Source organism: Leucopleurus acutus (genome assembly GCF_964270905.1).
Source record: "Leucopleurus acutus genome assembly, chromosome: 14".
NCBI lineage: Eukaryota > Metazoa > Chordata > Mammalia > Artiodactyla > Delphinidae > Leucopleurus > Leucopleurus acutus.
In genome coordinates, this window is record NC_139156.1 from 61490870 (window position 1) to 61505632 (window position 14763).

At 41.2% G+C, this 14763-nt stretch overlaps 1 protein-coding gene across 3 annotated transcripts in view; it reads right to left on the reverse strand.

Annotated features, from left to right (window-relative positions):
* Positions 1-14763, reverse strand: part of SGPL1 (sphingosine-1-phosphate lyase 1) — a 53230-nt gene that overhangs the window by 11076 nt on the left and 27391 nt on the right. For all 3 annotated transcript variants that reach the window (XM_082855058.1, XM_082855057.1, XM_082855056.1), the window contains 3 exons: positions 11926-12073; positions 9486-9562; positions 7950-8078 (listed from right to left, as the gene is read on the reverse strand). In XM_082855058.1, the coding sequence (XP_082711184.1) occupies positions 7950-8078; positions 9486-9562; positions 11926-12073 (354 nt within the window). The remainder of the gene's footprint in view (positions 1-7949; positions 8079-9485; positions 9563-11925; positions 12074-14763) is intronic.

The window sequence follows — 14763 nt, forward strand, 5'->3', positions numbered from 1 at the left end:
CTACCGAAGCCTGCGCTCTAGAGCCCGTGAGCCACGACTACCGAAGCCTGCGCTCTAGAGCCCGTGAGCCACAACTACTGAAGCCCACGCGTCTAGAGCCCGTGCTCCGCAACGAGAAGCCCGCGCACTGCAACAAAGAGTAGCCCCCGCTTGCCACAGCTAGAGAAAGCCCGCGCACAGCAACAAAGACCCAACGAAGCCAAAAATAAAAATAAAAAATCCCAGTAGTCAGGAATTATATGGAAGATTAGCTGAGAAGAGTCAGTCATTTTGTAATTGAGGAAGCCTTCAGGAAACGTGACCGTCAGCCACACAGTAAGTCACTGCACTCAGGCACAGGACACTTGTTTGTAGGTCTCTGCATTTCTCTGCTTACAGTTGAGGTCAGCGCTGCAAATCGCGGCATGTCCTGTGGTCCAGCATAAAACCTCAGAACATCACATGAGGAGCCAAGCCAGTTGTGAAGGAAGTCGAGAAAGGATCAAGTCCTCGGCGCGCTCCTCTCTCACTAAGGTCCAGTAATGGCCTAAGCAGAAATATTTCCAGACCCCTAGTCACTCACTCACTTCACATGTCCTATTTTCAGTCCAATAACTAATCCAATCAACATCATTATCTGTTAGGCAAACACCAGTGTACTTTGGACTGTAAAAGCAGGAACACCTAAATTTTACTTCCAATTTTTATTTCTGATCCCTAAATTCTGTGTTCAAATATGCTGCTACTCTCCCATTTCCCTCTACCCCTGGCACCACCCCTCCAAAAATGGAAATCTAATTCTGAAGTAAGAAGACAGGGGCCTCAATAACTACTTATTACGTTAGTCAACATCTTTCAACATTTTTAAAACCTCTCACTCTAATATATGACATCTAAATCAGCAACAAGAGAACAGGTCCTATTTGGAAATTTTTCTTTCAGATACTCTTTGGACCTGATGGCAGTTGCACAAGCCAAGACTGTTTCCCATGGCAACAATTCCTTTCAGTAAATAAAGTCACCTCTCACCCATTCTAACTGGGGCAAATGAAGCTAATAAAAGGACAGTTTAAGGCTGAAGAAGAAAGAATGAGAAGAGCTTAATACCTTAGTTGGGAACAGGCTAAAGAGTGCCCAGCCAGTTGGCCGTGTCTTCTTGTTTCCCACCTCTGAACTCTGAACTGTCTTCACCAGAGGTGGCTCATCAAGAGAGAGACAGAGAGAAAGACACAGACGAAAGAGAGAAACAGAAACTCACATAATCCCAGAGGTAATTAGTTCTCTTATAAAAGTCTAAGTATCAGAAGAGACTGTGGATCTTAGACTCTGTCTTTCCTTCTCCTGACCCCTGACACAGCACTAAAAAGGGTCCTAATGGGAGAGGCATGGTTAAACTGTAGCAATGCAACCCCCCCACCCCCCCGCAGAGTTGGATTTCTGGATTAAGATGGAAGACTGAAACTACTTCACAGATTTTCTCTCCCCCAGTATGTGCAAGAATAAAGGAAAAAAGCATTAAACCTGCAGTACCAACCAAACAAAGAAAGAGGGAATCTAACGCAATAAACTTCAAATACTGATGATGAGAAAAAGAAACAAGTTTCTAAAGCACAGCAGAGTAAAACCCAGTTCTTCATCCCTCCTCCAAGACATGGAACTTGTCCGGGTAAGTCAGCAAAACCCTGAGAATTCTCATTAACACCCGCAAACCTTCAGAGAAGCAAATGGAGGCGGATTCTTTATTGTCAGATGAGTGGGTGATAGACATAGCGGCTGGGGAGAAACAAGCAGCCTGGGGAGAGAGGACACCAGGACTGACACTTTAAAAGTGAAGACTCCAGGGATACAGGATGAGCTAAAGAAATAAAGCCCAAAGAGTATTATTCTCTTCCAGCTAGGCAGAGTGAACTCTGGTAGGTAACTTCTAACAAAATCTCAGAAGAGGCTTAGATATTCTAATACAGGTGGAACAAAGCTTCACCCAAGCCTTGCCTCTCAGACAAGAAATGACCCATCATGCATCAGAACAAACAGAATGTCTAGAGACAATCACTGAAGCACGAGCCAAGATGAAAGAAATGGCATGGTAACTATACAAACATAAAAAGAAAAAAAGGTAGCCTGCAAAGTAAAGGCCAACTCGGAAGGAAATTCCTCCTGTTTCTCCCTGTAGGACAATATCGTAAGAACATGAATTCAAGAAAAAAGCTGAAAGACTGGCCACTGAAACAACCGAATGAGACCACAGACCTGAAAAAAACCCCAAAGTACCAAGTAGCATGATTCCAGAATTACTGAATACATTAGGAACAGCAAGAAACAGACTAAACACTGCTGAGAGTAAAAATACTGACCTAGAGGAAAGGTTTAAGGTAAATTTAGTGAACCCAGATAAGAAAGAGATTGAAAGCTCAGTGCTGCTCTACCTTTGCAGAACTGCGTCCACCTGGCTGGTCATAGATAACCAAAAGGCGTGCAGAGAGGAAGGACGGGCACGGGTGGAAATCTGTGAAATCACATTCTCTAAGAAAAGCGGAGAATCCTAGGAAAACTGTGGTGAAGAGAAGATTCAGGGGGAAAGAGGCTTTCAAGTATACAAAGGTCTCCCACGTGGAAAAAAACAATCATGGAACTTCGACTTCCAGCAATATACATTATATACCTTGGGCAACCGTCCTAACTAGAACAACTAAAAAAGCTTGATAAAACATTAAAAAATATTTTTACATCCACCACTGAGTTAACATAAAGGAACACACTGAACCCCCAAACAAAGCAAACTCAAGAATCCTACGAGATAAGTGAATATCAAAGCTGGTTTTAACTTTGAAGGTTATTGCCAACTCCTAGATCTGGACCTCAGACTCCCACTTTGACAAATAAACAGGAAATAAATGTAGGGCCTGCTCAAGATAAGGAATCTAAGAGGCGATGGCCGAAAACAGAGACTTCACCCACACTCTTAGCAGTACAAGAAATAAACCCCGCTGGTACAGAAGAGAACAGCAAGAAAAATTACTTTTCTCAACCCAGATGCTCAGGGTAAAGAAAAATAAGGATCTCTCAAGAATGTATGCCACGACAGCTTTTATTCGAGTTTGTGGCCTGAGTTCAGACTACTTCCATAGTACAAAACTGTGAGCTGAAAATCAGACTTAAATTGGTTCCAGTGTGGCAGCACTTCACAGCAAATCCCCAGTAACTGGCAGAAGTAAATACAAAAATACAAATCTTCTCTGGAAGAACTTAACTTCAATCTAGGCCTCCAAGTTAAGTTTCCAAGAAAATGAGTGACTCACAGAAAAAAAAAAAAGAAACACAAATATAAGGATACAAGACAGCATAAGTGAAACCAGCAGAAAAAGACAGGTAAGGCTCATGAATAATGGAATTATCAGACATAGACTATAAAATAATTATGTGTAATATATTTAAATAAACAAAGCATAAGACAAGGAAAGGGAATACAAAGAATAACCAAGCAAATTAAAAAAAGAACCAAACAGAATTCTCAAGAATGAAAAACACAGTAAATGAAATTTAAAAACCCAATGGAAGAACTAAAGAGTGGATTATACACAGCTAAAGGGGGAATTAATAAAACCCCTGCATGCATCACCCAGCTCCAACAATTCTCAACTCATAGCCCATCTTTCTTCTAACCGCAACTGCCCCAGCCATTGTTGCTATTGAGAATATCAGTCGTTCTAAAAGTTAAACCTTTACAGGTTATCTATGTCTTCTGGCTGCTTTTAAATACCAACTAGAGGTGTGTTAGCCTTTCTCACTCTATCATTCATGTCTCTTAACTTTCTATTTGTCTCTCCAGGTTTTATTCTGGTTAATTTTTAAAACTGTCTTATTCCATAAATTTGACTTAGGAACCATGTAAATATTTTACATGGCTATAAATGAACTAGGGCTCCTTGAATGAATGGCTGATTCTGGGTCTGGAGCAGGAAATGTAAAAGGTAAACCTGGAATATCTCATCAAATAAAAATATTTTGTCCAGGGCTTCCCTGGTGGCGCAGTGGTTGGGAGTCCGCCTGCCGATGCAGGGGACACGGGTTTGTGCCCCGGTCTGGGAGGATCCCACATGCCGCGGAGCGGCTGGGCCCGTGAGCCATGGCCACTGGGCCTGCCCGTCCGGAGCCTGTGCTCCGCAGCAGGAGAGGCCACAGCAAGGAGAGGCCCGTGTACCGCAAAAAAAAAAAAAATTGTCCCCAAAAAAAAAGAAGGAAAGAAAGGAAGTTTGCAAAGACTACTTGAATCATGCAAAAAGACCCAGGAGCCAAAATTAAGAAGTTCCCACTGGCCAAAAATGGAGTAATTTGAGTATCATTCTGAGTGACAGCTACAATAGACTGACACACACACACTATTCTATGATTCATCCACCCCACTGTTGATAAGCATTTGAATTATTTCCAGTTTTTAGCTATCATGAACAATGTTGCTATGAATATACATCTATCCTGATACACACATGTACGTTTTTCTAGAATATATCCCAAGTAGTGGCATATCAGGGTCATAAGGTATAGGTATCTTCAACTTCACTGGATAAGGCCAAAGTGTTTTTGTGCTTGTTTAAACTGTGGTCTCTTAAAAGTTCACAGAGCCTGTCATACAGAGTGAAGTCAGAAAGAGAAAAACAAATATCATATATTAACGCATATATGTGGAATCTAGAAAAATGGTACAGATGAACCTATTTTCAGGGCAGGAATAGAGACGCATATGTAGAGAACGGACATGTAGACACAGAGGGGGATGGGGAGGGTGGGACGAATTGGGAGGTTAGGATTGATATATATACACTACCACGCGTAAAACAGACGGCTGGTGGGAACCTGCTGTATAGCACAGGGCGCTCAGCTCGGTGCTCTGTGATGACCTAGATGGGTGGGATTCGGCAGGGTGGGGGGGTGGAAGGGAGGTCCAAGAGGGAGGGGATATAGGTATACATATAGCTGATCCACTTCGTTGTACAGCAGAAACTAACACAACACTGTAAAGCAACTATACTCCATTTAAAAAAAAAGAAAACTGAGCAACTGATCTTCAGAAGAAACTATTTAAAAAAAGATTTAGTGAGGCTTAAAAAACAAAAGTTCATGAAGAGTCTAATGGCTCAGAAGAACACCCACGCACTGCACGCACACGGGCACCTCCCCTCTGCACCATCCCATTCATCTAATGCCATAAGGGAACCCACTGCTAGATTATGGTTGGTTTGTAACAGTTTTGGAACTTTTGGGGGGAAAATGAATGCCAGGAATACCAGTTTTGTTAGCTACTGAGTATTTGAACATGTTGATTTTTCATGGTGCCAACTTAAAAGTAAATGGAGAGATATACCATGTTCTTGGATTGGAAGAATCAACATTGTGAAAATGACTATACTACCCAAAGCAATCTACAGATTCAATGCAATCCCTATCAAACTACCACTGGCATTTTTCACAGAACTAGAATAAAAAATTTCACAATTTGTATGGAAACACAAAAGACCCCAAATAGCCAAAGCAATATTGAGAAAGAAAAACGGAGCTGGAGGAATCAGGCTCCCTGACTTCAGACTATATTACAAAGCTACAGTAATCAAGGCAGTATGGTACTGGCACAAAAACAGAAAGATAGATCAGTGGAACAGGATAGAAAGCCCAGAGATAAACCCACGCACATATGGTCACCTTATCTTTGATAAAGGAGGCAGGAATGTACAGTGGAGAAAGGACAGCCTCTTCAATAACTGGTGCTGGGAAAACTGGACAGGTACATGTAAAAGTATGAGATTAGATCACTCCCTAACACCATACACAAAAATAAGCTCAAAATGGATTAAAGACCTAAATGTAAGGCCAGAAACTATCAAACTCTTAGAGGAAAACATAGGCAGAACACTCTATGACATAAATCACAGCAAGATCCTTTTTGACCCACCTCCTAGAGAAATGGAAATAAAAACAAAAATAAACAAATGGGACCTAATGAAACTTCAAAGCTTTTGCACAGCAAAGGAAACCATAAACAAGACCAAAAGACAACCCTCAGAATGGGAGAAAATATTTGCAACTGAAGCAACTAACACAAAGGATTAATTTCCAAAATTTACAAGCAGCTCATGCAGCTCAATAACAAAAAACAAACAACCCAATCCAAAAATGGGCAGAAGACCTAAATAGACATTTCTCCAAAGAAGATATACAGACTGCCAACAAACACGTGACAGAATGCTCAACATCATTAATCATTAGAGAAATGCAAATCAAAACTACAATGAGATATCATCTCATACCAGTCAGAATGGCCATCATCAAAAAATCTACAAACAATAAATGCTGGAGAGGGTGTGGAGAAAAGGGAACCCTCTTGCACTGTTGGTGGGAATGTAAATTGATACAGCCACTATGGAGAACAGTATGGAAGTTCCTTAAAAAACTACAAATAGAACTACCATATGACCCAGCAATCCCACTACTGGGCATATACCCTGAGAAAACCATAATTCAAAAAGAGTCATGTACCAAAATGTTCATTGCAGCTCTATTTACAATAGCCCGGAGATGGAAACAACCTAAGTGCCCATCATCGGATGAACGGATAAAGAAGATGTAGCACATATATACAATGGAATATTAGCCATAAAAAGAAAGGAAGTTGAGCTATTTGTAATGAGGTGGATAGACCTAGAGTCTGTCATACAGAGTGAAGTAAGTCAGAACGAGAAAGACAAATACCGTATGCTAACACATATATATGGAATTTAAGAAAAAAAATGTCATGAAGAACCTAGGGGTAAGACAGGAATAAAGACACAAACCTACTAGAGAACGGACTTGAGGATATGGGGAGGGGGAAGGGTGAGCTGTGACAAAGAGAGAGAGTGGCATGGACATATATACACTACCAAACGTAAGGTAGATAGCTAGTGGGAAGCAGCCACATGGCACAGGGATATTGGCTCGGTGCTTTGTGACAGCCTGGAGGGGTTGGATAGGGAGGGTGGGAGGGAGGGAGACACAAGAGGGAAGAGATATGGGAACATATGTATATGTATAACTGATTCACTTTGTTATAAAACAGAAACTAACACACCATTGTAAAGCAATTAATACCCCAATAAAGATGTTAAAAAAAAAAAAGTAAAACCTAATGCTGCTTATTAGGAAAAAACAAAAAAGTAACTATAAAATGTTCTCGTCTTGGGATGGGCCCTTCAAAGTTAAATTTGCAGACTTTCTCATGATTACAAAAGTATTTGGTATGATAGGATTAGCACCCCTAGGTTACCATTACAGCACTCTGGGTTAAATCTACCTATCCTGATCAGATGAAATTTACTTTTTTCTAGAGAAGGCAAGATCAGTTTGTGGTACCAAACCTCAACAGAAGTTTATCAATCACAGTTTAGGAAAACTAACAAACATCTACTGGAAAGAACAGTTGGAAGAAGGAATCCTCATGTGCATCTTTAAATACAATGACACCCTCTTCCTTTATTCCTAAACCAACTGAGATTCAATTTATAGCAAAATAATAAACCTCCAGCTCAAGCAAAACAAGTATATCAAAAAACTATGGGATGGTTTGAAAAAATTATATAGATAAGTGGGTAGGTAGGTAGGTGGGTGGAAGAAAGGGAGGGAGGGAAAGAGGAGGAGAGAGCAGATATGACAAAATATTTACATTTAGTGAATCTAGGATGTTCTTTAAACTATTCTGACAACTTAATGTAAGTTTAAAGTTTTTCAAAATAAAAGACTGAAGAGAAAAAATATCTAGAAGATATTTACCAAAATGTTGATACTCCATGAATTACAAAATCATAACCTTTAAAAATCGCTGTTAATCTCGATCTTCCTACAATAATCATGTATAACTTGTGTAATAAAATGTTTTGAATAAACTCTTCCATTTTAAGCTAAAAAAATCAGATTATAGGATGCCACCTGCATATACTTACACATCCACAGGAATCTGGTCCCCCACTGAATAGGGAACAAGCCATCCTCACAATCTCTGCTTCTATCTTACGTAGTCCTGGGAAGATATCTGGATGCAGCGGATTACTCCATGCAAAATCTCCATAAGCCTGCAGAGAAATGCAAGCAGATGTGAAGACGATTACATTGTATAAAAAAAAAGAATCATGCAACAAACAAAAGTTTCTAGGTATCAGACACAACACTAGAAACTGGAAAAACGGTAAGATATGTTCCCCAATCTAAAGAAGATCAAAATATACTGGGGGAGACAGGCAGGCATAAAAATTATTTTACAATGTGGTAAGAGAGGAAGTATAAATGCGGTTAAAAGCACAGACTAAAACACCAAACAGCCCCAGTTTGAAATCTTAGCTTTACCTGTCACTTCTAGCTGTGTATTCTTAGGTCAGATAACCTCTCTGAGGCTCAGTTTCCTCATATGCTAAAGGGGATAATCGTAGTACCTACCTGATGGGGTTCTAGCCATAAGTAAATAAGGTAACGCATGCGAAGCAATTTAACTATTTTAAGTGCAATACCAGATGTACATACGTACGTGAGGGTAAGGGGCCTTAAAGAGGGAATAACGAACATCCTGAGTGGTCTGGAGGTTATCTGTTCAGTGGAACCTTGAGACATGAATAGGAACTCATCACTTAGAACAGGAGGGAAAGGAAAACAACATAGGAGCAAGGTGTACTCAGTAAAGAGAAAAGGCAGTGGTTAGTATTCATGAGGGAAAATAACAGGAATGGTTGAAAAAAACAGGTGGGAGCTGGCTCACGAAGGGACTTGTATTTTCTGCTGCATGGGCAGCCTGACTTTTGTCCTGTAGATAATGGGAAGCCACTGAAAGATTCTTAAGCGTAGAAGTAAGGTCAGGGTATTCTGTCAAGATACAGCTGAGCAAAACCTATAATATTTAGTAAGGTATGCACAGTTTCATAGTTACAATAATCAAACACAAAGACCTTAGAGACCAGCAGTCCAATGCCAATTTTATACGACAAAGTGGGGTTTAAAAAATAAATCTCATTAGAAGTGGAAGAAGCTAAAGGCAATTTTAAAGGCAACAAAAAATGAGAATTATTTGAATTATAATTGAGACCACTGCTCATTCTCAGATCATGTGATTTGAGACTCATGTAGTACAGGAAATTATGACCCAGTTTCCATCCCTTGTCTCTTCTGATCCAACAAAATATACCTTGTCATTAATAATCTCAAATGATGGACTACCTTCCCTAGTATCTGCCTTCTACACAGGGCGTCTGTGAAGCCTGGAAACACAAGTAACATTTTACTTTTTTACAGATTGAAGATGTCTTTGATCAATATTATGCATATTCGCCTATGTCTGGGTAAAGAGACACTTTCTAAACCTCTTTAGTTTTATTTTAACAATAAACTTTCATTAAGTAATTTTTTTTAATTACAAAAATAAGGAGGAAAAAATGCGGTAATCTAAAGTGGCAGGGCCACACACTCCCTGCAAGTACGGGGCACTCGCTCACCTTCACAAGGAGTTCAGTGAGCTCCTTCTCCCCACTGTACACCGCTCCGGAGGCCTTCCCTTCTTGCCACAAGACATCTACAGAGAAAGGGAAGACCACTGGATCAGTAAGCACGAGCCTTTGGGAAGACAGGTTCTAATAAAGAAGAAATAGGAAGAAACTCCTCTGCGTACAAAAGAAAAAACAAGTTGGAGTGGAAACCCAAAGGTGTTCTTACATAAAATCAAGAAAAAGAACTCCAATAAAGAGCTATCACAGCAAAATAAAGATGAAAGGTCAACAATTACCATCAACAACAGTGTGAAAAAGGTATTAACAGCATCTAGGTACAGTAAAGACAGTCCAATAACAATGTCACCATCCCCAGCTGCCTTCCAGCAGCAGAACAATTTCCCTTTATCTGTACTCCTTTTCTGTTCTCTGTATGGCTCAGCTTGACCTGTTTTGGCAGTGGCTTCCTTCTTCTCCCCCTTCCTAGCCAGTCAAAGGAAGTGTGGGAACTGCTATGAGCAGAGTTAGCAGAAAAGAGTAAGGCGAAGGTGCAGAATTTCCGTAAACTATCACCAGAGCTGGAGCCAGGGAACTGAATCCCTGACTAGACAAATCGTGGTGAGATATGAACCACTGGCATCCTGTCCTCAGGGACCCCTCCTTCAGACAAGCCTGGAAACCCATACAGAATTAGCCACCTGCTTCCAGCAACCTCTGCTGCAGCACTCAGCATCGGGAACACAGCCATCACTGGGAGAAGGCTCAGAGGACAGGTTCCTGACCAGAATGTAAGGTTCGACTTTCCACCTCCTGTCTGAGGTGCCCCCCGCAGAGACACTCTACAATACCAACAAATCTGTTCATGTGGGTGTCTCAGGTCCTTTTAGGACAACATGGCTGTGCCCTATTGAAAATGGGTAGTGAGAATTACAGAAGCACCCTAACTGAAAACTGTTGCCATGGGCTCTACAAAGCCAAGACCTGCAGTTCCAATGAGAGCAGAAGACTGAGTAGTGAATATCCCGACAAACCCCTCATTCTCACGTGATCTGCCAGCTTGTGGCCAGTCTGACCTTCCCTCTTTCTTTAGAGGACACTGGTCTGTGCCATGTATGTCTTCAGACCAGAGGTCACCAGCATTTCAAAAGCAGGATATATGGTTTTATTTCCTGTTATTTTACTGGGGCTACAGAGTATGGCAATGGACAGTGACTTAAAAATGGAAGGGAAGGAAATATGGGGCAGCTAACCAGCCCTCATAATCATAGAAATCTTTAATACACAGGCCTCAGAGAATGCTAATCCTTGCTTTATATCATATATAAATCCTGCACTGTATCGAGTTTTGTACCATCTGATGTCAAAAATTCAACAGATTTCAATTAGAAATTTAAAAATGTAATATGGTATTCCTGGACTAGATCCTAGAACAGGAAAAAGGACATTATAGAAAAACTGGTGAAACAGGAAGAGAATTTGTAGTTTAGTTAATAGCACTGTACCGATGTTAATTTTTTAGTTTTGACAAATGTACCATGGTTATTTTAGATGTTAACATCAGGAGAAGCTGGGTAAGGGGTATGTGGGAAATCTCTCTATTATCTTTGCAAATTTTCTATAAATCTAAAATTATGCCAAACAAAAAGCCTATTTTTAAAAGGTATTTGTAATATGATCTTAATTTGTAACAAACATGTTTGTGTTAATAATAGTTAACACTTATCGAGCACTTATTATAAGCCAGGTATTATATATTTACATGCATAATCTCATTTAATCTCTACAATTATCCTTTCAGATAAGTATCATTGTTATTATCCTCATTGTAGAGAGACAGAAACAGAGGCAGAGAGAAGTTAAGTAACCAACCCAAGGCCATATTTTAAGTGGCTGAACCAGATGTGAATCCAGGCTTAGTGAAACCGGGCTGTACTCTTAAACATTAAGCTACTTATTAGTTCATTTACCCTTCCCACACGTGCTCATGCATATATGTACGTGTGTGTGCTTATTACACAAGACACATTAACATTCTGAGATGATACATATATATCATCTGTGTTTCTTTTGAGGATGAAATTATACTGACTTGTTATTTTCTTCTGTGCCTCTTTACAGATTTCACAATTTCTATAATGAATCTGTATTTCATTTTATTAGATACTTTCTCTTTCCAAAAAACAAATCGGTCTATTTTATTCCGGCTTAGAAAAGAAAATGGAACCAAGTTCCACCATCTCCGAGATTTGTTTGCTTTATGGGTGAAGGATGAATCTATATAAATACAGTTTTTAAAATACGAAATTCAGCCTTTGAGACAGGGAGTGGGCCCTCCTGAATATAGAAGCACCCGGGATGAACTCTTCTTAACCTCTGCCAACATCAAATGATGACCAAATAAGCAGCCACATTAAGGAAGCAGGGAGCATATATTTGCTGAGAATCGTACCCATAGAGCTGTATTCTTTGAGCTTCTCCAGAACTGCAGCCGGGCTCATTCCTTGAGAGGGCAGGGCTTTCACGTAATCTTTGTCCACTTTCAGGAATGACATATTCTTGCTAATATCTTCCTTGGTCTTGTTCAACTTATCTTGGATCTCCAAAGATAAGAAAGATAAAGTTAACAGGGAGCTAGAAGAATACAGCACGGAGAGTAGAAGAACCAGTTACAACACCAAACCAACTGCTCAACGCTGGGCACTGCACAAGTGCTTCAGAATAAGGATGGTATTTTTTCTTAAAAAGGTGTGGTGACATTTGGACCATTCAGCTATTTTCTGGCCTGGGCAATAGTCTCTAAGAAGTCTGAAAAGTCAGCTTTCTCTCTGAAGGTCAAAGAGACACTCAATTCCCTACTCCACCCCCACCCTTTTCCTCTGCCACAACGACCTCACCAAGTCAGCACTTCTCTGAGGGCGGTATTTGGACCTTGTTCGACCCTTGGCAGCAGCTACAGCGTGTGCACCAAAGAAACTAAGGTAGAACCATGAACAGTAGCCAGAAAACAGGCCAAGTAGCAGTAAAACAGATTCTGGTGCTTGAGCAAGGGATGAGCTCCTTCACCAAGGCATGCCCAGAGCACACCAGGCATCTGGGGGCCCTACACAAATCCCCACACAGAAGCCCGAGACATGCTGGGAAGAGCCAGGGAGGCTGCCACCTGTCTCCTCAGGTTGACAGCATTGCACTGCTTGACTCTTAAGTGCTAGGAGGAGCTGAAGTCCTTTCTGTTACATCACTTATCAGCTATGGTTATTTCGTTTCCATCCTCATCAGACATTTTCTTTCATTCATGCACTTATTTACTTAATAAATATTTGTTGAACTACTACTGTGGGCCAGAGATACACAGTGAACAAAACAAACTTAGGCCGGGAATGGCGTGTGTGTGTGTGTGTCCTGTTCTCCTGAGTTTATTTTTACCATCACAGTCAGAAACTAAAAGTCAGGTAATGAAAAGTGCCGTGGATGGTTAGAACCCAAGAGGGTCTTCTCAGACGTGGCCCTCAACGGAACCACAGGGAAAGCCTCTCCTTTAAAACACGTCTGCAAAGCCTAACACGCAGACATTGGCAGGAAGCAGGGTCCACACTCCTGGGCAATGCCAGGGCATGTGATGGACATGAAGGTATTTTTTAAGTTGTAAATAAAGAATTATGCTGCATAAATGTAACCAGAACTATGAAAGCTGAGCTTCCATGCACAGATGCTGCTGCTGTAATAAAGCAGACAGAAATGATAGAGAGGCAGGTTAGAGAGCACAGCAAACACATCCTCACCCCAATTCTTGCCTCAGAACCTCCACTGCATTTTAATTTCTTCACAGCATTTATTTCAAAGTGAAATTCTTATGTATTTGTTTACTCACTCATGTTCTGTCTTTCCTTAGTACTGAAATATAGATTCTATGGAGGAAGGACTTGGCCTTGTTCACCACTGTGTCCCCAGCACCCAGAATAGTACCTGACCCTGAGCAGGTGCTCAATGAATGACAGAGGGACACACACACTCACTCAAAACAAGTAACTTTTGTCTCTGCACCTCAAAATCTGCATCTAAAAATTGAAAGGTGATTATACAGTTTCTAAGTACCTTCCAATTCTGTTATCATATACATTTAATGGGTTCTGGAACCCCAGCATGTATTTGTCTCAAAATCTGAAACTGAAGGAGAAAAATGTGACGAATAAAGGCAGAAAAAATACAGGGAATAATATGGGGAAAAGCTATTATCCTTTGTGATCAGTCCATCCTTTCCATCTTCCCTCTCCCCTACCCTTCATTTTCTAAGGACTAAAGTAGATTTAATTTTAGAACTTAATATGATTAGAGGTCAAATAAAAGCCCTCATGCTCCTTCTCCACCCCAGTTATTCCTTCCACTTCCCCACAGGAAATGAACCTGAAAATACAAAGTTCTGGGAGACTTAGCACAGGGGTCTGAATGGACTTCAGTCAAAGGCTAAAAGGTAACTGCCATCTTTTCTGGTTTGGCCAGGAAAGGGGAAAAGGAACTGAAAGCCAAAAGTGACAGAAAGCTTGCAGCGAAGCTGAGGGGCAGGGCAGGGAAGCAAGGAAGATGAAGCCATCAAGGATCATGTGTGTTCCGTACAGCCTGCAGTGGGGCCTGCCCTGTTTATGTTCACCTGTGATAAAGAAGCTGTGGGAAGGGCACAGACGTGACTGTTGTATCCTGAGCGTGGACGAGGATAGAGAGGATCCAGTGAAGGGAATGTACTAGACTACAGACATGAGCAAAGAGCAAGAGAACGGCTCTGCTCTAAGTTTCTAGACCTGGGATCAGCAAACTACAGGCCAAATCAAACTACAGGCTGAATTTGGCCTGTGCCTGTTTTCGTAAAGAGAATCTCACTGCAACACAGCCAGGCTCATTCCTCTACCCATCGTATTATCACTGCTTTCCCTCTGCAAGGGGCAGGGGTGAGGAGCTGTGGCAGACATGGCAGGGCCTGCAGCGTCTAAAATGCTTCATACCTGGCCCTTTCCAGGAAATGCTTGCCAACCCTGATCTAAACCATGTAAGCACTCAATCCCTGGTAAGTATCTAAATTCAGCCAAATATCGCTCCAAAGCTTCATGTCACTTCTGTCAGGTTGTCGAATTTCAAATTTCTCCTGAATAGCATCTTTCTCCTTCGGTCAGATACGTTGGAGAAAGGGCTGGGTCAGCCTTCTCATTCTTGGCACTTCTGCTGTTTGGAGTCAGCCAGTCCTCTGCTGTGGAGGCTGACCTGTGCGCTAGAGGGTGTTCAGCAGCGTCCCTGGCCC